General features: G+C 39.3%; 1 protein-coding gene across 1 annotated transcript; it reads left to right on the plus strand.

Moving 5' to 3' along the window:
• Positions 1 to 4,829: 4,829 nt before the first annotated feature.
• On the plus strand, positions 4,830 to 26,497 carry LOC117303382 (protocadherin-like wing polarity protein stan). Its single transcript, XM_033787557.1, has 10 exons — positions 4,830 to 5,789; positions 15,054 to 15,898; positions 17,161 to 17,389; positions 18,053 to 18,258; positions 19,132 to 19,341; positions 20,765 to 20,990; positions 21,118 to 21,337; positions 22,659 to 22,863; positions 25,464 to 25,570; positions 26,129 to 26,497. Exons 1-10 carry the CDS (start codon positions 5,495 to 5,497, stop codon positions 26,304 to 26,306), a joined length of 2,721 nt encoding a protein of 906 aa, XP_033643448.1. The 5' UTR covers positions 4,830 to 5,494; the 3' UTR covers positions 26,307 to 26,497.

Consider the following 26,497-nt stretch of genomic DNA (forward strand, 5'->3'; position numbering starts at 1 on the left):
ATTTTAATAAACTGAAACATCTCTTATTAGAATCAGTAAATTTTTCAACACAGAATATGAAATTTTGAAAACGAACAGATAAATTATTTTGAAGTTATTGTCAATTATTGTGTTTTTGACCTGTAAAACGTTTCCACTTTTAGCACTATATGTTTTGTACACAGAAATAAAACGTGCAAACGTATGACGTCATGATGACGTGACTGAAAGCGTTAGGCTGGAAGTCTTATCTACACTTCAAGACAAGCCCATAACCGAAAAAAAAATTGATTGGATGTTTAATTCTTGAGATATGATTGTTACAATATTGCCTAATTAAATATTCACACGGCTGTCACGTGAATAATTAATTAAGAATTTTAATATAAATAAATCTCAAATTTAAGTTAGGCCATAATCTTCATATGGTATATGATTTGTCTCTTTCTGATAATTATAATTTGACATTTGACAATTTTAAAAGTCAGGTGTTAAGTCAATACGATTTTGAGGAAAGAAAGAATAATAATAATAAAAAAATAAAAAAATCTCGACGATTACAATAGCTGTTCCGACTGAAATGTCGGAACAGCTAATAATAATTTCACCTGGTCAAAAACTGAGAACTCCTTCTTCGTATAGGAATAGTGATTCAGTAAATTGTTAAAACAACCTAACCACTTCCCGACGAAATAAACGACAATGAATTATTATCTGTATTTCTAGGTCCTCGGTTACACTTCAAAACCAAACAAAAATCCAACCGAAATCACTCCCCTCAATATTACAATGAACTATATTATATTCCACCACCAACTTTATAGTACTTCCACTCTGGAAGATTCACCTCATACACTGCGTTTAGAGGTTTTACACTATGCTACACTTGTTGACTGCTTCTTGTTGACTGCCTTGCAGTAATAGTTCAGTTATAGTTTAATATTGTTCCGTCCAACGCTCTTGGTAACGAGTTCCAGCATGGATCCTCCTCACTCACGTCCTTTGTACATACACATCGGTGAACCAGCGGTTCCTGGACGACCTGTTACTTTAGTATCAACTCCACACTTCCAACTACGGGCCATCTGAAATATTGATTACCCAAACTTATGCCATAATAACGGCTATAAAACACGTTATACACTTCAATACACAATAATCACATTAATGATAAATCACACATCTATGAAACTGCACTTCACTTCACTTTACAAGGGAGACAATTATTCCACCAAAAATTCACCAACTTCCAAATAATAAATTGCAAAATGACTTTCGAAAGGCATTCGATACAATTCACAGGTGGAAAGTGTTCAAAATACTGATGGCGTTATGGAATACCAGTGAAGATGGTCAGCGCAATCCAAGCCATGTACGAAAACATCGAAGCAATATTGTTCTTTGACCTGACGGCAATACTGATCCCTTAAAATCAAAGCAGGAGTTTTACAGGGCGGCACACTTGCCCCATTTTTGTTCATTATTGTACTGGACTACATAATGAGGAAGTCAACCACAGAAGCAGAGCGACTAGGTTTTACACTCAACCAAAGAAGAAGCACTAGATACCCTAAAGAAGTCCTATGTGATCTGGATTTTAATGAATGATATTTGTCTCTGCAGCGATCAGCACAATGGCCAAGAGCTACTGAGAAATGTTGAAAGGCATGCTGGAATCAAAAACCAAATATCTAACAATCAACATCAACACCAACGACAAAATCATCAAAACAAGTAGCAGTATGCAACTAATTAAATAGTTGACAACTACAACTAGGTGTCCTTTGTGAGAGACAGCAAAGGGGAACTTACCAAAAGAATATGACAGGCATGGCATGGTCGGCGTGCAACAAAATGAATGCTGTATGGAAATCAGGCCTCAACAAAAAGAGCAAACCCAAACATCTTCAAATTAAACGTAAAATCAATTATATTGTATGACTGGGATTCATGGACAGTCACAAGGGAACTTGAAGAGAAACTGGATGGGTGCTCTACAAAACTCCTGCGGAAATGCTTCAACGTTCACTGGAGTCAACACATGACAATACAGAACTGTATGGTAAGGAACCAAAACTATCCACTAAAATACAACACCTTCGTCTGGGATTAGCAGGGCATTAATACAGAAGCACCAAAGAACCTGTCTCTCAGCTTATCACCTGGTCACCAAAACATGGAAGGAGAAACAGGAGAAGACAAAGGCTCAGCTTTACAGATGTAGTTGCTAGGGATATCGGGGTGCTTCCAGCTGATCTTCCCAACCTAATGAGAGATAGACAGGGATGGGCAAGCCTCAACATGATTCCGACCTCGGTCGACTAGAGATAGAGAGAGAGCGAGAGAGAGAGAGAGGGGAGAGATTATTCGGTCAATGTGTTTAGCGCCCTCTGTTGAATGATGAAGATCTCATGTGGATTTAATTTGCAGATTGCAACTTGTAACAGTGAAGTGCCCCATGCAGTTAAACCATCTGTCACACTTCAAAGTCCAATCAATTAATAATTACACAGGCACCTTAATCTCAATAGGAGCCACAAGGCTCTCCTCCCTTTGTAAAAAATGTCTCAATAATAATATTGGGACATTTCAGCTCGTGTCGTCACGAAACAGTTCATAATGAAACTGTTTCAAACTTATCCTCGTCTCCAAGCCAGCCTCATAACTACTAAGTATCTGCTATGGTTTAAACTGTTACTTTTAAAATGATACCATATCGATGTATTGTTATGATTTTGTGGAAAATAAAGTAAACTGAACTGAACTATTCTTTTTCAGCAATCATTGGAAACGTCACAAAATGCCAAAACGCCAGAAGGACTAGGAATAAGTTTAGCAGACCGGCAATACAGGATTTGCGCATAAGCAGTAGGCCTACAACTAATTGTTGCTTCCGATGATTGAGCCGTTGTCGGGTGGACCCCTCGTTAATCTACCGGGGGGGGGGGGGGTAGACCCACACTCAAAAACCTTGACTGATGGATCACAAAGTTGCAACAGCCACCCAGTAACCTTGAATCAAGGAAGATCTTAACAAACATTTTATATTATGGTAATATCGCTTGAGGGGGTGTAGCCCCCCCCCCCCCACCCACACCACTGCCTCCCTCCAAGACACTACACGCACATACCCTTTACTTCAATTTGTCCCAATATTGTTTGTATACAAAACAAATATACAGTTTCCGAAGACTTTCATTCTAAGCGTGCGGCTCAACGGGTACATGTCCAAAGGCTTCTGAGCTAACGGAATGTACGATGTAGAGAATAAGTGCTGTTCAAGGAGAAATGCCAATTAATAACCGGTTAAACGCTAATCGTCTTTTCTTAATGGGGAGACCTCGTTAGATAATTGGTTTTGCTAACAAAACCGTTGCTGGCATTGTATAAGCACTTAATATATAATCCACCATATTCATAAACTGGTAGAAGATTTAGATCGAACGGCCATCTGGGTCACGGGAAAATAGTGAAAAACGATTACACATTGGTTTACACGACATCGATAAAAAAATAAAAAATAAACGAATAGAACGCTCACTGAGCGATGAACTCTACACGGGAGATTGGTTTATTTATTTCTCATTAAATTCCGACATTTCAAACAATTATTTCAACAGAAAAAAATTCAAGGGATGTATTCAAGTTTTATGTGAATTATGTGATCTAAGACGAGATTGTTTCTTATTCTGTAATGTTCCTGCAAACGAATCGTGAATATACTTTCAGACTGGCGCTCTAATTAAATTGTATTGAAAACAGTGTGATTTCGAGACAACGACATCTTCCGAAATAATCGTCGTCTTTTGAAGCGTTTTTTTTTTTTTTTACTACGTGTGTTAATTTATATATTATGTCGTTGTTTTATAATGCATTTCGCGAAGGCTTTACACGCTGGACATTGGTCGTCGAAGTTGCGGGATAATATGAAGAAAAACAAACCGTGTGCTTTCATGCTTGATTTCGAGAACTCACGCATGGGGTCACGAAATCAATTCAAATGTTTTACTGAGAAATGACTTCTTTCTCAAAAAGTACGCTACTTCAGAGGGAGCCGTTTTTCACAAGTGTTATACCATCAACCAATCTCCATTGCGTACCAAGTGAGTTTTTATGCTGACAACCATTTTGAATAATTACCAAAAGTGTTATGTCACGTATGATTAGTATTATTGTTTCAAGTATTCTCACTTATGAGTTATTATTCCTAAGTTAAAGACACTGGACACTATTGGTAATTGTCAAAGACCAGTCTTCTCACTTGGTGTATCTCAACATACGCATAAAATAACAAACCTGTGAAAATTTCAGTTCAATCGGTCGTACGCGATAATAATGAAAGAAAAAATACCCTTGTCACACGAAGTTGTGTGCTTTCAGATGCTTGATTTCGAGACCTCAAATTCTAAACTTGAGGTCTCGAAATCAAATTCTTCAACCTCTCCCCATTCATTACTCGTAATCAAGAGAGGTTTTATGATGAAAATTATTTTGAGCAATTACCAATAGTGTCCACTGCCTCAAATAAAAATTTGTTGCAAATCAATTAACACTTTTTGGAGGCAACATCTCGTAAATGCTAAACTTCTGTCGTCAAGTCTTGTATATCGGTCACCTTGACCTCCTCTAAAACACAGACAAGTAGGAAACAACCAGTTAGTTCGAAGCAAAAACCCAGACGCCGGAAATAAAACTGAAAATGTTTTTGCCATCGAAAGGTTTCCCGACGGTAAAGGTGTTTTCCTCTTTGGCCGCACGCACATCATATCACCACTACTCAGACTGATAAGCCATACGAGTCAACTACCCGTCAGCATTATTACTCTAACCCAGGTTCACTGTGTGTCTACAGCGCCAATAAACACAGTCTTGTGGGACCTATCGCTCATTCCATGCCTTGCTTCAAACGAACACGTTGTCAATATTGTAGAGGAGGAAACAACAAACGGAAAAAGAGATTCAATATTTCCTTTGGGGGTACACCACTACATAAAGATAACAGCGAGTCCCTTGGTTGGGCAGCAGTCTGGAAATTATCTCCGAGTTATGCGTATCGACTATCTTCACTCATCCTTTGTCAAGCAAACATTTCAACTAACTAGTCAAGAACTTCTAGAGCGTAGATACTGAATCGTCAGACGTCACATGGGCCTTGCCGTGGTGTAAGTAATTTGAATGAGACCTCGTTTGCCCTGTTGTCGATCACTAACAATATTCGTGTTGCACACAGGAATCTAACCTTGACGGGGCTCAAGTTCTTCGAAACAGCTGAGAAATAAGCCCGTTCAACAAGTCGACTCTATCCTGTAACACTGGATAATTTTACTCCTTATTATGACGTCTTCCTGTGCGTTTTGTCCATACAGGCCAGTCTATGACAGCCCTTGATGATGATTAAAACACCTATAAGTATAAGATCTATCAATTTGACTTTGGAGTGTACCGTATTTGCGTTTATAGCTGAAGACCAACTTGGATAGCAAACCGGGTCGCCAGTTAACCAACACCACCCGGTATGCGCTCCCATTTCACTTTGCTCTTGTATATACTCTACATTTGCTGTGGATTGACGGCTGTCGGTGTCGACGCCGCTGACGGTGGACGCCGCCGGGGCAAAGCGAAGAAAGCCCGACAACGGAAACCCGCAGGTCTTAATTGGAAGGGTTCTAAAAACCAAGTAGATGAGAATGATTCATCAGCCAGTATTAATGGCTTGGTGTTCGGACAAGAGACTTACGAAGGAGAGGTGACAGAGAATGCCCCGGTAGGCTCACTGGTGCTCACCATATCTGCATCACGGACTGGAAATGGTAATGTGTACATTAATGTCATCCATGATTATTTGCACTTTTATTGAAAATTTCTGAAATTATAATAATATTTGTTTGTTAGAAGCTAGACTTTAACAAATTTCAAATTTGTGCATAATTCAATTATAATTTCCTGACAAACAATAATAACAATGGGTTTGTTTTTGCTGCGGCTATAAATCTGAGCTTCAGAAAAAATGCAAATTGCAAATTGCCTCTAGACTCAGTAGCTGTTGGTTCATCCCAAATTGCAGATCATCATTTTGAAGAAACTCTGTGCTTTTCCTTTTTTACAAAAATTTTTTTGGGGAAAGAGTGTGCCTTCAAGCAAGACTTCCCTGACGTCATTTAGGTCAAATTGTCTTTGTTTTAAAATGATAATCGCAAGTTTGGGCTAGCTCATAATCTATATAAGCGGTGGTTGCTGCTTATGGTTAAGGGATGGGGAACAAATTATCTTAAATTGAATTGTTTACCTTTGGGAAAGCATTGATTGACCATGTTCTGGATTAAACGTTCAAATATCTGTGGAGGGGCAAATGGGGGGGGGGGGGCAAAAGAAGTAACTGGAATGGGACCCCCCACCCCCCGCTGAGTGCCGCTTCTGTAACAATTTCGACCTAATGTTACCCATAGATGCATGGTGTAATGTTGTATATACAAGAAGTTACCGTTTGTTCACGCTGATGGCGCTATCAAAAGCATGGCATTGAATATAGACATTAGGTTTCCACTGAACTCTGTGTTTTAATATGAAACAAGTTAACTTTGCATACATTAACAAAAGAATGTTCATGTGACAAAACTAGCGTTGTACAGTACATACAAGTAAAATTCAGTCTAGACTGTTCTTTGGAGGTTAAGAAGGTCACGTGACCTACTCTAGTCATCAAGGGCATGCGACATATTTGTGGCATGCTGATGTCAGCAACTGTTGAAAGATAAAGTTTCACACGTCACGAACAGCAAGAATATAACATGTAGTTTATGAAAATGGGACCTCTGGCAACTGAAATGAAAGGTATAGAGCATGGGTATACACAGGTGTCGCCCCACAGAACGGTGGCAAGACACCTGTTGTGGACACTTTATTCTAGAACTTTAAAGGAACACGTTGCCTTTGATCGACGAGTTGGTCTTTAAAAAGCGTGTGTAACCGGTTTTCTTTTTAAAATGCATATGGTTGGAAAGATATTTAAAAGTAGAATACAATGATCCACACAAATTTGCCTCGAAATTGCACAGTTTTCCTCTTACTTTACGAGCTAACTCGGTCGGCCATTATGGGAAATTTTTGACTCTCATAAATGACCGTTCGTGTTAGTCGACGAGGTAAAAGGATATTGTGTGGATCATTGTAAATTATTATACTTGTACAACATCTTTCTACTCATATGCATTTTATTAAAAACGGTTACAAACGCTTTTCAAATACCAACTCGACCGATCCAAGGCAACGTGTTCCTTTAAAGGCACTGTGCACTATTGGTAATTACTCTTAACAATGTGTTAGCATACAAGTTTATGGGGAAGTGTAGATGATATAAAACATTACGAGAAACGTAACCCTCTGAAGTAACATAGTTTTGAGAAAGAGGTAATTTCTCACTCAAATAAGAAAAGGCTTCTGAAAGCACACTGTGAAACAGTGTTTTTTTTCTTTTATTATTCTCTTGCAACTGCTGAAGACCAATTGAGTCCAACATTTTACAGGTTGGTTATTGTATGCATATTGTGAGAATGGTCTTTGACAAAGTGTCCAGCCGTCGATTTCACCAAACTCTTCCCAACTTAGGACGAGTACAAGCCTTGCACTATGTAAACCTTAAGATTTATTAATCTCTCGAGGTATCTTGCGTTTTGTGAAATCGGCTGCAGTGCAACATCCCAAGGAAGAATTTCACATATCTGAGATGGACGCGTTACAATGAAATGTTAAAAATGAATCAACTGCCGTCTAAGAGCTCATAAATAATGTTTTATCAAAACACAGCTGCATACCAAGCTAAATAATAGCTTGAGATATTTGATTTGACATAATTGTCCATATTGGGAAAAGCATTCAGGTTATTTTATAGTCTAGTGCTGAAACGCTAACCCGTCTGATGGTTCAAAAGTCAGATAATATTTTATGTTGTCTGGAAAGTGACAACATGACGGATCGATTGGAACCTCTCAGCATTCTAGGTGGTATTTGTAATCCTTCTGAACTTCTCAGTTTGATTATTTATTTTACGTTTCATTACGAAATGTTGAACGAGGTTTGTATACAAATTAAAGCTGAATTTGACAGCAAGATAAAGAACTGCAAGATAGAAGATGACAGGTAGTGCCACTATAAAATGTGTAACTGTCAGCTAAACATTTTCGAACTACATTTCGCAATATCTAAGCAGGGTTGTTTTTGTGGATATGTGCGTCATTTTAGTAACTTTGACTTAATCTTTTGAGCTATTTTTTTAAAACTTTGCAAGTGATGATTGTGCAAGTGATGTGCATAAACTTGTCAATTTCAATGTCCGGCATATATCCAGAGCCACTTAAAGAATTCCCTTGCTAACTGCCCTTTAGGTACTAAGATAAACTTGCAAAACAAACACTATTTTCCCGGGATTTTGATGACAAATACTCTTCGTGCATAATCCGGGAAACTATTTCTATTAGTGTGTATTTTGTTGTAAGTAGCTGGCCTTGGGGGGTTTTGCGTTGGTCTAATGGAGTGTATAAATATTCTATTGGGAAGAAGTTATTGGCAAATCGTGAGTTTTGTTATTTCTACAAGGGGAGGTCGATGTCAAGTCAGAGAGGTCGCGACATCTGATCCCGATTGTCGAATCTACCAATGTAGTCAAATGTAGAAGAACTTAAAACGTATAACGTTCTTAATACATAAAGTGTTAACCAATATAGGCTAGATACCCCGCGGATTGGAAGTGTTGTTTTTTGAACTACGCATGAGTGACATGTTTGAGCTACTAGTGTTATCGTCGTTTCCACTTGAGAAGGGATCCAGACAACACAAATATTATACAAAAACGATTTAGAGGAAACACTACGTCATCAAAACTGTCAGGCTGAAAAATTCTCTCTTTTTTCGGAATTGGTATATTATATCACAATTTCAAATAAACTATCCAAACAAATTTAATAATTTAAGAAAGTTATAGTTCACAATTTCGAATTATAAGTTTTACTGTACCCTGCTGGCCGGCGCAATTTTGTAATCTCAATCAGAAAGTTAATAATTTCACAGGATGGTACCGTCTTTATTTTTGTAGGCCTTATATTCAAGGAGGCTTTCAGGTATAGAAATTAGACCTCGATATTTCCGAGGTCGTTATAACGGACCTGTCACCATTACTCCATATACATTGGTCCATATACAGGAGAGCTATAGGCCTGTTAGCTTTTAAGAAATATCTATCGAAGCAGATCTACTTTGAAATAATTCATAAGGCATGTTACGTACTTCAAAGCTTGGTATCATCCATTGTAGTAGGAGAATGATGACTGAATACGTACATTGTTACATGAATTGTGTCTTATTTATGAATCAGCTGCAAAACCCGAGGTTCAATCTGCTATTAAAAAATTGTATTCCTTTTGTTTAAAGTTTGGGGGTTATTTTAAAGTTTACATTCATGCAAATACCCTTTTTAAAACTTATTTCATTGTTTATTATTATTTAGTGTTCTGAACTCGTGTATTCTCCATGTGCTCTTATAGGCTGTAGCATTTATTTACACTTTAAAAAGGTAGATTAGTCGATATCGTTCAGTTTTTCGATTAACTGTTGCAAGCTCTAGTACTAGGTGACCCGACCGTGAGGTTGTGAGGTGTAAAAGGCCGTGGCTGTTTTAACGTTAGTTTCACGGACGATATATCCACATTTTTGTATAAGAAGCTTTCTGTATTATAATATAGTTGCTGGCATTCCTTCCAAGTGGGTGCTTCTATCAAACGAGGTCTTAATGTGAGAATGTCCTTCATAATGTACATTGGAAGCATAATGTTACCAACCAAAACGCACAGAGTTTGTTCATCTGGTCCCCTGCTAGTTCTTATATAGCCATAAGGCAGTATTTTCCACTAAGCAGTTCTAGCAAATTGGGCCTTGGACGCCCCCTATGGCTGCCAAGAGTGTATAGATTTAGGAACATTTCTCCGTCGAATTAACCACTTTGCTCCCCGTCGTTTCTGCGATCGTGGACAGGCCTCGGTCCCATGGACCTGTACCGGCGAGCACAGCGGGGAACGGGGAAAGCAAACGAGCTTTTTATATGAACCTTGAAGATTTATTTCTGTTTTTTATTGATTTTTATTACTGAACAATTGTATGTAATTGTCCCCGGTATACCTGAAAATAATGCCACTGTATGTTGGTGCTATTTAGTGTTAAACTTGTCTTAGTCGCTTTAACGCAGTTGCCCCAAAACACGGATTCACCTGTTGATTGTATTATTATCAACGGCAATTTCACAGCTTAACTAATTGAATTCCTTAACCGCAAATTCTGTTAACCACAGAGGAATCCAAATTACATATAAGACATGTATGGCACTCACAACTGTACAATCCATCAGAAGATGTCACATAAATCAAAGTTGACATTGCTTGAGGGTTCGGAAACATGTTTTTCCGGATGTTTTAAATGGAAGTATTATGGGTTATACGTTCATGTGCCTGCTGAGTTATCTGTTTGTTTATACAATATAGTACAAGAGAGTTGAGTTATGCAAATTAATTTTCACAGCGACTGTTTATGGTATCCCATAAAAAAGTGTTGTTTTTTGTATTATAAAATGTAGGCTATTACTGACATACGTCAATAGTAGACGTTGGGTCTGACCACGTGATAAATAAAACACGGATTTGAGTTGTAAAAAAAAAAATCATAAATTCTGAAAAAGTACAAGCTTCATTTCAAGTGATAAACTTTGCCTCGGACTGTGTGATTTGGGCTGGAATGGGCGTTTGTTATGAAATGGGTCGAATATAATAATGGTCGAGAAGATGTTTTAAAAGTAGAGTATAGTTATCAACACAAGCTTTACATGTTTTTTGTTCTTCCCCATTTTCTTCCTTTTGTATTTGAAAAACAAGAACAACAACTGCTCACAAGACGGGCAAACATGGGCAAATGACAAGCAAAACGAAAGAACTACTGTAGATTAGAGCCTATCAGTTTGTTCTACTCTCATCAAATGCTAGTACTGCATAACAACACATCCACCTGGAAGATCTCCAAATCTCATACGATTTGTTATATCTAACTATTAACTGGTCTCGCCATCTCCCTCAATTAACAAGAATACTTTGAGTTCAGGTTACAAACGAATTATAAATCAAGCAGTGCCTGCATCTGAACAAATCAAAACACATTCCTTTTGTTATACTTGATAATCCAAAGCCTTAGCTCTTGACATCAACATTTTTGTTTTTCTTAACTTCGTGACCTAACACGGTCCACCATTTTGTGTAGTCACGTGATTCCCTTGATTTTACGCAAGTTTAGCAAAAGGTGTGTCAGTGTTAAATGCTTCCTTGGCTTTGCGTTGTCTGGATTCAAGTTAGATTTGTAAAATAATATGTTCACGTTAATGTCTTAATAATTACCACTGTGGTATGATTTTGATTCTATTACAGTGCACAATACAAGAAGTGGTGTAGCTGGGGGATCCCCCCATTGATGTCCTTGTCCCCACCCCCACCCCACCCCACCACATTTTGTTATCTGGTATTTTGAGATTTAAATTTTGCCAGATTAATTGTTACATTATTTAGCTTGAATGTGATAATTTCAATGTTGTTATTCAATATTTTTCATTTACATATACAAAAGTACTTGTTTTTTGTTACAGTCACCTCGGACTATCTTATCAAGTAGTAAATGACATAACAAGAGCGCTGAAAAGCCTATGCAAATGGAAACTCAATTGACCGAAAGGGCTCCCTATATAGAAGAAATCGTTCCCTTGTTTCACGTGCCGAATACAGGTCATGTCATAGAGAGTTGTGTGTGTTTGAACACCCCTTGTACAAATCTTACTATCGTATCAACACTTCAACTACTTATTTTGTTCTCGGTTTGTGTGAGCAGGGTCAACTAATAATACCCCTGAAAGCAGATTACAGAGATCATTGCAGGGGTCAAAATATGAAGGGAGTTACACAGAACCACTTCAAACAGAAAAGGGACAGCGTTTTGAATGATTGAGAAGGGTATCATTTGTCGATCTCAGCACGTTTGTTATAGCCTACTGAAAATAATCTTCTGGCTGAAATCCAACTTTGGTAGCCCCCCCCCCCGACACACACCCATATGCCCGCAACAGTGGTCTTAGGTTTGTTTATACTATTTTTTTTTGCATCAGCTCCCATTGGTTTTGTACACGTTTTCCAACTGAGGACCTTTCCCGAACCGTGTGGACTCTATTGCATGTCCTCTGTTGTTATATGTCCTCGGTTTGAATGTGTACACCTGCACTCATACACCCACAAGTGTTAAAACACATACACTCGAGTTCAGCATGGTAACCGTTGTGTCCCATTGGTAGTGTACATACTCTCAAACTGAGGACCTTCAACAAACCGAAGACCTATTACAAATGGGGATACTATTATTGTCCATAACTATTGCAGGTCCAAGTTTGAAAGTGTTTACCCATTGGAATGTCGTCGATGTTCAGCGTAGATTTTAAAGTGACAGGTTGCGTGGTTTTCCTTTCATTTTGCGAACTAACGCGGTCGGCCATTTTGTGGAACCTTGTCGGCTATTTTGTGGAGTCAAGACTCCACAAAATGATGTGCCGTGTTAGTTCACGACGTATAAGGATAACCATGCAATTACGAGGCTTATTTGTGTGGATCGTTATATTCTACTCTTTTAAAACATATCTTTCTAACCATACGCATTTTATTACAAATGGTTTTCAAACGCTGTTCATAGACCAACTCGCCCGATCCAAGGCAAAGTGCCCCATTAACAGTCATATTTAAATTTCCTGAGGCTTTTTTATTTGGCTCTTTTTTAAATTTGGTTGACCTAGCACGAGCGGATTTTTATTTGCGCCCAAAAGTTAATTTTGAGGAGAAACTATTTTTCTTTCAATGCAGGAAATCAGGTGAATCATATGATAATATTACTCTTTGTAAAGTTTTATTTCATTCCAGTTCCATTCAATTATATATCGTTTGAAATACTGTCAGTATGAAAAATACGCAAATGCTCATAGTCAATAAATGACAGCAAATAGCGCCACTTCACACGAGAATCTGTTGTATATTGTTGACAATATCAAATCTGTCAATAAAGAAAAAACACCCTTCTTGCAAACTCGCGTGCTTTCAGATGCCTAATATACATCGGTCACGAGTCTTGAGTGAGAAATTATCTCTTTCTAAAAATAAACTGCGTTACTTCAGACGTTTTATACAGCTCTCCATTCCTTGTAACCAGGTATAGTTTTTAATAGTTAGATACTAATAGTGCCCAGTGCCTTAAAGCAGGTATGACCTACGACCTTTTCAACGCCAGTCTATTTTGTTTTATTTTTTTGTGAACCATGTTTTTGTCCAAGTTGATGAAATAGGACACATGGGATACGGAAGCGAGGTTCATATTTCACACCATGTTCCCAGTTATCCCATTTCCGAAATGACAGACGGTTGCCCGAGGGACTATTAACAGTCAAACATTACCCGGAGGAGAGACGCGATCCCCGGCCTGGGCTACACTGACGCCTCCGCTCACCCTGGGGTTATGTCAGTTGTGAACTTGAAGTGCCTGGAGTTCTTTCTCATGTTATTTTGTCGTTTGCACGCTATTATATTTTACAGGCAAATCATTTGTAGGTGATGAAAGCACTTGTTGTTTGGGACTGAAGCAGAATGCTCACCCTGGAGGGTGCATGTATTTAAATTGCAAAGGCCATTAGAATTACCGTGATTCTAATCCTACTACCTCCATTGCTAAATACAGTGCAGTCACAATTATTTAGCTGCATGAGTAAGCCCTTGAATTATAGCGAGCAATGTAGTCATGGAGGAAGAAAATTATCTCCATGATGTTACCAAGACAAGGCGCAGAGGATGCAACACTATAGCAAACATTACCAGCATTGCCGGAAAGAAAGGAATTGTTGAACTTTCAATCTCTAAAATAAAACAACCGTCGATGACGAGTATTTGTCAGATCTCATAGTATGCGATAACGTTTATAAGTCTCCTGAGAATTGACTCCTTCGTTGCAGTCTGTTTCTTGTATTTCATCGTGGGGACTTGAAAAACTGACACAAGACTTAGTCAGCGGCTCAACGGGTCTGCATTCCTTAAATGTCTCAGACTAACCCAATCTTGAGAAGTAATTCCTCCGGTACTTACTAACTTCTTATGACGTAAAACCATACCAAGTTATGACAACAATGCATAAGATGTTCCATTTGGATATATTGACCTGATGTCTCCACACGAACATTCAATTAAAGGGACGACACGGCCATGGACTTGGGAAAATTCGTCTGTTTTGTTTAACCTTTTATTTGATAATAATAACATCAAAAGTCAAAAGCTTGACTCCATAAAAAGGCCGACCGTGTTAAATTAGTTCGCGACGTAAACAGAAAACCGTGTATTTTCGAGCCATACTAATTGTGTGGATCATTATATTCACATTCTACTTTTAAAACATCTTTCTACAACCATATGCATTTCATAACAAACGGTTCCAAACGCTTTCCAAAGACCAACTCGCCCGATCCATAGCAATGTGTCCCTTTATTACAGGATTGAATCCTTTCGAGACAAAACTGGTCCGATGACTGCTCACTCAGTGTAAATCCGCTTTGGGAACAATTTTAACGGAAATGATTATTAAAATAGTGTGCACATCATTTGGGATTCTTTCCGTTTCACAGTGTCATGTATTTTCCTAATGTCAATGCTTTCTAGTTTTGTTGTATGGTTATAAATTCCTATTGAGTTTCAACTATGAGAAACAAACATATTCGAATGTTTTACCTTAATGATACAAGAGGATGGTAAGGTAAGTTAAGCTGAACGGGTTGTCACTAAGATTCAACCCTGTGTTTTTATTTTTAAAAGGCCTTTCAAATCTTTTTTTTTTAAATGGAGCATCCGCCACCTTCTACACCTAATTGCTCTGCCCATAAACCAGTGGTATTATGTTATTTCGGCTTACAATGATACACATGTATTTGAATATATTGAGATTTATCACAATTGTCCGCATTTTCTTATTTACAGAAGGCAGAAATCGAAACATCAGATACGAAATCAAGAAGAGGAAATTTGATACGTTGTCCCCGCCTCTCAGCATCGACGCTGTGACTGGTGAAATACGAACACTGCGGGCGCTTGACTTTGAGACAACCAAGGAGTACAGTGTACTTGGCTACGCAAAAATTGAGGGGAACAAAAATATTAAAGCAACTACACGGATAACTCTGAGAGTATTAAATGTGGATGATGTACCATTGAGGTTCACACATGACGTTTATGAAGCATATATTGATGAAAACACTCCCGGTCAGGTGAATAACTCGGTTGAATTAGAGCAAGGAGATTCGGATTTGACTTTCAGTTTAAAATCCTCCACTCCGTATTATGGCCTGGAAGTGTTTTTCATACACCCGAGGACGGGAAGGGTGTCAGTTAGTTCCCCACTGGACAGGGAAGAAGATGATAGATTCACCCTGGTTGTGCTCGCAACATCCCGTAAGCAGTCAGCTGAAACCAGACTAATCATCCATGTAAATGACTTAAATGACAACCCGCCAATATTCCCCCACCACGTCATGACGTTCTACATCTTTGAGAACTACCCCTGCTGGCTCCCACTGAACGCCACTGACAAGGACAAAGGAGAAAACGCCGTCATACAGTACCGAATAGCTTGGGGTGCCACCCGATTCTTCAAAATTGACCCCGACGATGGGTCAATTGAGAACATCCGCAGGATTGACTACGAGAAACATAAGATCTTCAGGATGGTAGTTAATGCGTACTCTGGCAATCTCTTTGGATATTCTAGGGTGGTGATACGTGTCATTGATACAAACGACAACCCACCGATCCTGAATGACTTCCAGGTAAGATATATCAGTGACGTAACCAGAGGGGGCGGGGCCACTCCCAAGACCCCTGCCTGCCCCCCCCCAAAAAAAAAAATATTGAAAACGTGCAGAATTGAATTGAATAGCCCCCCTCCCCAGGTATGCATTTGACCCCTTGCCCCACCCTCATCACAATGCACCACAATTACAAAACTATCCGGGATGCCCCACTGTGTTCAGTCTATTATTGTTTTGCAACTTTCTAAAAACAAATTTGGGCTTTCCTCCGAAGCCTGAAATTCTCTGCTGCAGTTGTTTCGCCAAATGTCATTTCTGGTGCTCCCATGTTGGCTAGAAACGACGTGTCATACTTTATTTTGCCATTACTTCCGCGACCTGCGGCATTCCGAAATATTAGAGTCCAATTTTTGATTAATATAGGACACTTGTGGCTTTTCACGTCGTTTCCAAAATAATCGTTCCCGACCGTTTGCCCAAACGAGGCAAGGCCGAATCACGACGGCCAAGCTGGCATGGAGTCTGACATTAAAAGGGTTTTCGAGTGGGAGTTGGACGCGTTTCTGTGACTGTTTTTTTTTTTTTTTGGGGGGGGAAGAAGAAATGTTCAAATAAAAAGGATGTAGGCTCAGTGGTCCTTTCTCTTCGGCTTACGTGTGTGTTATATCATAGAGAAATGGTCCTTTCTCTGGTTATAATATATAAAACAATCATTAAATGAATTTCGTTTGTGGATTGTCGCAGAATATGTTCACTCGTTGATCTAGTCAGAACTCACATCGATATTGTATTATGCGACAGTACACTCACATCATTGTATATTTGAATGGTATGCAGAGCTATGTTTTGAATTATAGCACAAAGTTTTTACAAATCGCAATCTGCAGCCAAAAGTGTACTATGACGTGATGATGCTCCTGCCTATGTGGCATACACATTCCACATATAGCAGACTGGACATCCTTGCCAGTTGTTTAATCAAGCAAAGCAAATATAACCTGGGACCTATTTCATATAGCTGAGCAGAAAATATTGCCTCTTACTTTATGAAATAACTATGTTATGCTTAGCAAAATTAGTAGAACACCAGTCACAGATGTGATGTGGTATCTGGCTGAGAACCGTAATCTGCTATATTAAAACATGTTTGGTTAGTTATATTAGATTGGGCCGTGCGTGGGTGGGGAACTATACACTTCTCTGCTACACACATTGATTATACCCTTTTCCCCATTTATAGACAGTTCCTTATTATGATAATTACCAATGTCCCATTTTAGGTATTTTACAACGCCTTGCCGGACGCCCTATCCGGGGCTGAGCTTGCCCGGGTTCCTGCCAAAGATGTTGACCATGAAGGGGTGTTGCGCTTCGGCATCGTACCCGAACGCTCCCGGTGGAATAAACTCATCACGATCGATGAAGTCACTGGAGTCCTCAGTATGTCAAATACAAGATCAAGGGAAGTGCGGAATAAGATAGTAACTGACATTACCGTGTATGTCACAGGTGAGTATCTATATATAGGAATACTACAGGCTGAATTTCATTTAAAATGTTTTCAATCAATAAGGAAATCGAGTCACATGACTATAACAAGTTTTTAATTGTGTAAAAAAAAAAAAAATCGAACATTCCTTATCCGCCGCTTTTCTGAAAATTCGCGAAAAGCTCAGTTACGTAATCACTCATGTTAAGTCATAGTTGGGAGCTCCAATTTGTATAGCGTGGAGGTATAACAAAGCAAACTCCCAGGCACGACGTCAAAGCATTGTCATTTCTACACGCGCCGTCAACGGCAGAAGTGTTTTTAGTTTTTCAAAACCTTGAGGTTGAGGCCTGAATTTTTAATCAGTAATTACGAAAAATTCAGAAGTATACACATATAAAAACTACATTTGAATGGTGAACAAACGCATTATAAACAGCATTTCGTTTAAAAACATTACGCTCAAGTAGCTGTTTAAATGAAGTACTCTCTTAGTACTCAACGGTTTTAACTTAAATTTCTCACCATTCATTTTCCTGGTCCACTTTATTGACCTCTAATTAAATAAATTCCTGGACACAAAGATGGCGTGTGCGTGATGAATTTAGATCTCCAACAACTGTCAAAATACATGCCTTATCCACATGCACATGTGATATCTCTATATCCGTTTATTTACTCAGATGGTGTACATGGGGCTCAAGCAAGTTGTCGTCTAGAGTTGACACCAATATCCATTGAGATGATGGCTAACGGTGTTAGTGTCAATGTCCTGAATGTCACTGAAGACAACTTCCTAAGGTCATTCAGACTCAATGCACTGCGAGATGCTCTGGCTCATACGCTCAACTCACACGCAAATCAACTAGTCATCTTTAATCTACAAGAGGTATGTGGTTCTGTTAAAGGCCCTTTTCGAAACGACGGCTTCACCTTTGGATTCGGCTCAAGTTAGCTTGGCCCGCCGGTTGCGCGTGCTTTGCATCGCGCTCAGGGTTTCAGACGAGAGAATGAAGCCTCAAGCCGAATCCAAAGCCTAAGCCGTGGTTTCGGAAAGGGCCTTAGAGTGACTTCTTGTAAACAAAAAACAAAAATCGAGCGGGTTTTAGGTCTAGGTTTACTTTACTTTGTAACCGTCAAAGTCCTTTAGAACTGTGGTCGATTTCACGGAGATAGTCTGATTACTTATGACTAGTCCTACCGATATAAAAAACTTTAGGCTTGTCCTAAAGTTAGGACGAGTAACTCATCCTTACTCGCGATATAGACTACTTAACTCTTTGTAAAATGAAGCAATTTAATTTAGGTCGTCCTTTCAGCATAAATTCAGTATTGTAAAAGAAATAACAGTCTGTATATCTTGTTGAGATGTTCTACTTTTTCATTTTAAAGTATTATATAGGATGCATGCAATCTCCATAAAATGTAAGATTTTAATTTTCTCTCCCTTTGAACTGGGTACAATTCGTTCTTGCACGGAGAAAGTCAGGACTGTATGTGTGGCTCTTTGGAAAAATATAATAATACATTTATTGTGATATCATGGTCTACGTTTGCGAGGTTTAGCTGCACCTTACGCGAGGAAATACGTGAACATGAACGTCAAATAAAGTGTGTTGTTTCCGGATGATATCGCCACTTTGGGCTTATTGCATGCTCACGTATGACGTCTGCGCGCACGTACGTACCTGACACAATGTTCTGACGTTCACGTTCGTTCAGGCAAAACGTGCAGCTAAACCTCCCTCATGGTGTCTTGTAGGTAGCACGCGACGGTTATCCACTTCTTAATGTCTCATTCTCGGCACGTGACTTGGACAACAAGTTCTTCTCGCGGGAACACATCTTAAGCACGATATACTTCGAGAGGAGGAGTATAGAAGCAATGAGTGGACTGCCTATTCTCCCTGCTGAAGATGATGTGTGCGTCTTGGAGACATGTAATGATCTACAAAGATGCGTGCCCAGAAAGGTAACGCCCCGTCCGACCAGTGCAAGCTCTGACTGCTCATGAGAACAAGCAATGGTCTTTCAGCAAAAAATACGACCCAACCATTTTTTTCAGATTTCTACGGTGGCTGATCTCTGCCAACAAATAAACACCTTTTCAGTAGGGCGTTATAACGCCCTATAGGGCGTTATAACGCCCTAAATTAGGGCGTTACAATGCCGTAATTTAGGGCATTATAACGCCCTAATTAGGGCGTAATAATGCCCTATACGGCGTTAAAACGCCCTAATTAGGGCGTAATAACGCCCTATACAGCGTTATAACGCCCTAATTGAAAAATTGGGCGTTATTACGCCCTAATTTTACGGCGTCATAACGCCCTAATCACGCCCTAATAGGGCGTTATAATGCCCTAAATTACGGCGTTATAACGCCCTATTTCTCAATTAGGGCGTTATAACGCCGTAAAATTAGGGCGTTATAACGACCTAATTGAGAAATAGGGCGTTATAACGCCGTAATTTAGGGCGTAATAACGCCCTATTTCTCAATTAGGGCGTTATAACGCCCTACTGATAAAGTGTTTATTTGTTGGCGGAGATCAGCCACCGTAGATTTCATGAACACAAAAGCTTAATTAAGTCACACATTCACAATGTAATGTCTGTGGTCAGAGTAGTGTATTACGTTATCGCACTGTATTACGGTGTCACACACAGGTCATAGGAGTAGCACATACCACACTATTTCTAGAGTTTGGATACCATGGGAATATTTTAAACGATAGTTTAATGTCGTATACTATTATTATCCGTTATGGCTTAGTACGTGATGGCTTAGTACCTTACCAACGACCAGGGACCAAGCAATGTGTACTCAATTTAATTCACACACAACCTTTTGAAGCACCCCGAGAAGCTCAGAAGTTTGTGTAGAAATCTTTAACACATCAAATGTGACCCTAAAAATATTGCTTTGGTGTCATTTTGAAAAACCCCGAAATGTCGGTATAATATTATAATTGTTTCAATACAAGCGTTTGACAGTTGCAACCTGTATTTAAAGACAGTAGACACTTTTGGTAATTGTCAAAGACCAGTCTTCTCACTTGGTGTATCTAAACGTATGCATAAAATAACAAACCTGTGAAAATTTGAGCTCAATTGGTCGTCGAAGTTGCGCGATATGAATGGGAAAAAACAACCTTGTCACACGAAGTTGTGTGCTTTCAGATGCTTGACTTCAAATTCTAAACTTGAGGTCTCAAAATCAAATTCGTGGAAAATTACTTCCGGCTCGAAAACTACGTCACGTTTCTCACAATGTTTTATACTATCAACCTCTCCCCATTACTACTTGTTTACAGTGAGGTTTTACGCTGATAATTATTTTGAGTATGTACAAATAGTGTCCACTGCCTTTAAAAATTATTTCTCGTCAACAGAATCTGACTCAGATATCCTCCGTTCTGGCCCATTCTACGGGAGATCTCATAACCTTCCGAGGCGTTCATCCCGCTGTGGAGAAGTCTTGTGAATGCCCCAATATTTACAGTATCAATAACTGCTCGGAATTCGTGAATTACTGCGAGTCGCAACCGTGTTTGAACGGCGGGACTTGCGAAGCAACTGACGGTGGATACTCCTGCCTCTGCCCAACACATTTTGCCGGTGAATAACAACTCGATTGTGTAAATTATTTATTTAAACAGTCGTAATAAACTCAAATCAAAATGATTTATCTTAGACCTGTCAATATTGAGAGGTTTTTAAAAGATGACAAACTGATTTTGTTTAGGTGACGATTGCCAAGTGGATTTCAGTGAAGGGTATTGTTTCGAAGATGCGTGCAAACATGGTGGACAGTGCCTCAATCTAACCGAGGGAGGCTTCGTCTGCCAATGCATGCCGGGATACGATGGTCCACAGTGTGAGATGACGTCACGGTTCTTCCCTTCCGGTTCCTACATGACCTTTCCGAGTCTTCACCAGCGATCTATGATGAGCATTTCTCTCAAGTGAGTCAAACATTTAACATAAATTTGTATGTTTCAATTTTGTTAATTGTTTTCACTCTAGTGAGGTTTGAGATTTTTCTCCCTCATATATGGTGTGGTAATTCTGAAGAAAACAATGTGGTATGCGGACGTTTCGATCAGAATGCTCTGGTCAACTTTAGGAAAGCATACTGATCGAAACGTCGAGCGTTGAAACCAATATAATTTTCAGAACCATTACTGCTCAAAGAGAGAGATCTTTTTACATAGTGTCCTCGCAGATTATATTCCCAAATTGCAAATGACGCAAGAACCGATGTCAACAATTGCAGCTAGTAAGCGTCTACTTGCGTCAGAGAGCTGATACAGTCACATGGAATTAAAACAAATTTAGTATTTGTATTCGTTGGTTTCTGATAATTTTCGAAATCAGATGAACTTTATTTCATAGATTGCAGATTCTCTCCCCCGAAATTGCTGTCAGTTTTTATATTCTTGGCAGAGACTCGAGCTTTAGAATTTGTCACTGTCATGTATGAGAAAGTACATGGAAGTGTTATTATTGCTCCGCTCTCGATTGGTTGAAAGTTTCGGGTGGTTGAATGACGTAGAGCAGAGTGCACACAAACAACAATGGCAGTGCATGAACGAAGTCTGCAAACGAGTCGGCCTTCTTATTTATTGTCAGTGTTTTGTCAGGGGTTAATAGACTTTGCCCACAAGCACTGTCAACGCTCTATACTAAAATAACCCCTTAGAGTCTGATGATCGCTTTGTGTTATGTTTAGTATTCCCAGTGAAAACAACTTAAAGCGATTTACGACTCAACGAACAATTTACAGGATCTTTCCATTGAACTGAAACGGTGTTAAAGAGACTGTCCCTATGGGGTTTTAAATTAGGAGAACAACAATATTTTGGGCAGCATTTCGTTTTAAACTAGTCGGGAAATGCACTAGAAAACACGTAAAGCAGAAACAAAACAGTTAATAATAATAATAAGAAGAAGAAGACTTGTAATGCGCACATATCCACCCTGCTGGGTGTTCAAGGCGCAGTTAAACCATGATGGTGTATTGCTCCACGGTTTTACCAAGTAAATTTGAGGAATGTTGCAGTGATTTCTGTCTGGTAAGTTACTTCATTAGCAGGCTGTTTCTGTTCAAGTTTATCTTGTTCAGCTTTTCACCCGGACAACCCCAACAAAGATATTGACAAAAAGGGAGACTGACAACATAGGAATATATAACTCAGTGCTGGCCGGTTAACCCCAACATTGTTGGTTCAAATCCTGCTCAGTTCAATTATTGTTTCTTTGTTCTGCCCCAATTCAATTGTTCAGCTTTTCAACCGAAGTGACGGACGGGCTGCTGTTGTATGTGTCCAGATACAGTCAAGTGAATGATTTACTGGCCATCGAGATCATTGATACACAAATTGCATTCTCCTTTGCCGTTGGCAAGATGACCATGCGTGTTATGGTCGGCACTCCTGGGGGAGTCAGCGACCACAAATGGCACGTTGTTGAACTCATCTACCGGGACAAGGTAAAAACAAACTTCCAAACTTTTCTTCTGCTCATAATGCGATGGACTTGACCCTTGATAGGTCACCAGTTGAGGTCACACAACTGATTGATTTATCATAGTTGAGAATACCCAATAGGCTAGTAATCCTTGCTTCTTAGCTTAACCTTGGAAACGAACGTCCTTCTGGCGCAGTAAATCACTCCCCACCTAGGATCCCCCCATTTGTTCTATTGTTCTACAAACAAAGTGTGTTTTTTATTACAAGTTATAAGATTAACAAAATAAAGTAGCCAGCTAAATGTATTTCAAAATTACTTGCATTCACAATTTATTTCTTATGAACAAAACTTAATAATCATACTCTTAGTCAAAATGCGTTTGAATTGTTGATTGAATCAGGTAAACAGGTTTACTTTCCTCGTGCAGTGCAATCCACGCTGTAAACTGAATGTACAAGAATATAGGCCTATGTGTGATTTCTAACCGTGATTTCTAACCGTGATTGTATAAACCGTATATAATTATCTAAATATTGTGAAATATGTGTTGGAACAACGAAGACGAAGGAAAATTTGCAACACATGCATGAGCCACGTCAGTTTCCCCCGTGAGTTCTCCATGAGCGGGTCGCCTCTGATCGTGCCTTCAAGGCACATTTAACACCTAATTCCCTTATGTCGCATGAACGTGCACCCCTTCACCCGTCATTCCATGAACCACCCCCTATGACTCTCACCTCTTTAGTTTCCCCACTTGCCACCCTGACTGCCACCCAAGGTCCTCTTCGCCCCTATTGAATACAACTGGGTCATCCTTTGCTCCATAAATTCTCACCTCTGTCCCTGCTCCCCATCGATTTCCTCACCTAAGGCTCTTCAGTTTGACCTGCTTATTTTGTTATCGTCACATCATGTTATAATGTCTGGTGTACTTCATTGCTTTCCTGCCCACTCAGCTATTAAAAGAAACAACCCCATGTGTAGCACACAGGGTGAACTGTAGAAGTGATGATTATTTGAAAATTTATTTTCAGTGTTTGATCGGACGGCCTAATTTACTATAGTTGTCCAAACACACAACTTAGCTAAGCATTACGCAATCATGCTTACCAGAATACGATTGCTAGCCAAAGTACAATAATATGACGCATTTATATTACAATGTCACCAGTTGACAGGTATCCTGCTCATTTTTACCGAACATTGTTAAGTATTTAATTGTGCTGCTCTCTAGAACTGAAAACTTAACTTGTGATGGATCATTTTATTCTGACGGGAAAAGAGCACCTTGTTCAAAACACACCCCCCCCCCGCCCAAAATAAATAAATAAAAAATATATTAAATCGTTTTACATTGATTTCTTTTTTCCCCTAACTGTTTACCTCTTGAAGCTGCGCATCCTTTTCGAAGATACATCTATATTTGATTAAAGGAGTGCTTCTTGGAAATCAAACCAAGATGGAATGGATGACTGTCCTTACAAAATTATAAACAGCATCGAGTGATCCCTTTAATCGAAGAAAGCAACTTCTGTGAGACTAGTGGAAAGGACGAACTTTGTTTCACCTGTTTTCCGTCTTGAAGATCATTATCTTTAGGGAGTAATACCTTCCACTCAGGATGTTACTGTCTAAGACGGTTATACATTTTGAGGAATCTGATAACTCCGTGGCCTTCACCCATGCTGTCTAGGTTTAAAGTGGATGTCAATCAATTAAAAAGCACGCATGGGGACCTCAAATTCCTTGCTGACAGCAAGTCACGATCGAACAAACTAATTTGAAAAATGAAAGTGACATCTGGAACATACCATGAAATGACTACTGAGTTAAATTTGAACCCCTAGATACTTTATTGCTATTGTATTTGTATGCTCATTGACGACGCTATTTTGTTCCCGAGGGCGGGATAAAACATATTTCTATATTTGATTTATATACAAACAGATGTGAATAATATAACCCCTCTGAGGGAATAACTTGATAGCATAAAGATCAGATGTTTATTTGACAGTAATAACTCCGTTGTCATGCTATACTTTGCTGACCCTTTCTAGTTTATATTTGCATTGGCTCCTACTGTTTTAACAGTGCAGCCTCTATTCCCGAAAAACCCCCATAATTGATCCGGATTCCAGCTTCCAAGGGGAGAGACCTGACCCATTACTGTGTCAGGCTGACCCGGTTCTGGTGGGATTTTAACTCGGATTCTGCGCCAGTTTCCACCCATTATTGGTTTATTTTGACACAGCTTCTGACCCGGAAACGGGTCAGGCTCAACGGGACTCGGAATCCCGGTCAATTCTGACCAGGAAGCACGGTCAATTCTGACCCGGAATACCGGTCAATTCCGACCAGAAATTTACGGTCAATTCTGACCAGGAATCACGGTCAATTCTGACCCGGAATCACGGTCAATTCTAACCCGGAATCATAGTCGATTCTAACCCGGAATCTCGGTGGATTCTGACCAGGAATCCCGGTAAATTCTGAACCGGAATCCCGGTCAATTCTGACCCGGGAGTTATAAAGAGTGAAGTGTTTTTTGAAATGTTACTCGACTTAGAATGTGTAGACTCTGATGTTTAAAAAAAAATAATATTCTCTCCTTTGATGTAGATGGTGGAGGTTATGTTGGATAGTTGCGACCGTGATGCCGAGGGTGAAATTATCAATAACTACCCGTGCGTTGCGTACGCCACACAGGCACTGGATGTCACCACATGGTAATATTAATGTTTTAAAAAATGGTTTCTCTTATTTATGATGTTATCACTAATAATAAACCACTATCAGTAGTACTTAGTGGTAGTAACAACAGCTTCGTGATGTGTTGTATTTTATTGTATTGTCTTTTAAAAACGGAATTAAGAGTAAAGGAAATACATCGACAAAAAAAAAACTCATACGATTTAAAGCGGGTTCAAGATTGAAGACGGGAAAAGAAAAGGGCCAGCCCATTTAGGCAAGCTGGGGAGGCAAACTCAACGTAGCGTGCGGGCACACCCACATTGCTTGATATAATGTAACTCTAAAAAAGAGAATATGTAGGACATTATAGAGTGGTGAGAGTCACACCCAACATTATTCAATCCATTGCTTCACTGGATCAATGGCCGATCAGTCTCCCTCTGTATTTCAGTTTATGGTCTGTCTGCAAACGGTGCATTTTGTGGGGGAAGTAGTTACGTTGAACATTAATATTATTGGTACTTCTACAACGCGGGATTTTAGAGTCACCATTACTGTAACAACAATCTCTCCGTTTTGATGCAATACTACAGGTTCTTGGATGTGAACACGCCCCTTTTAGTCGGTAGTATTCCAGCCAATCAGGAGGAGACACGTATTCTAAGCCGAAATTTCATTGGCTGTATCAGAGAAGTCCGCATAGATAATAAGATATTGGATCTTGCAGATAGTTTGACTGACTTCGGTACAGAACCCGGATGTCCCTCCTGAGAAAGCATCTCAACTATAACAGGATGACTACATCATCACATCAATATAAATCCAGTCTTGTGCTTTGGTACAATGATTGCAACCACTCATTGTATACGTTGTGTAGTACTTAAAACTTGGACACTATTGGTAATTAGTCAAAATAATTATTATCATAAAACCTGACTTGGTAACGAGTAATGGGGAGAGGT

This window comes from Asterias rubens, chromosome 19, assembly GCF_902459465.1.
Source record: "Asterias rubens chromosome 19, eAstRub1.3, whole genome shotgun sequence".
Taxonomy (NCBI): domain Eukaryota; kingdom Metazoa; phylum Echinodermata; class Asteroidea; order Forcipulatida; family Asteriidae; genus Asterias; species Asterias rubens.

What these genes read in the sequence shown, in the direction of transcription:
- LOC117303382 (XM_033787557.1), top strand. Translation starts at nt 5,495, where the DNA reads ATGCGCTCCCATTTCACTTTGCTCTTGTATATACTCTACATTTGCTGT. An exon ending in TCATCTTTAATCTACAAGAG is followed by an intron (nt 18,259 to 19,131) that starts GTATGTGGTTCT and finishes GGTGTCTTGTAG; the next exon opens with GTAGCACGCGACGGTTATCC. An exon ending in CTGCCCAACACATTTTGCCG is followed by an intron (nt 20,991 to 21,117) that starts GTGAATAACAAC and finishes GATTTTGTTTAG; the next exon opens with GTGACGATTGCCAAGTGGAT.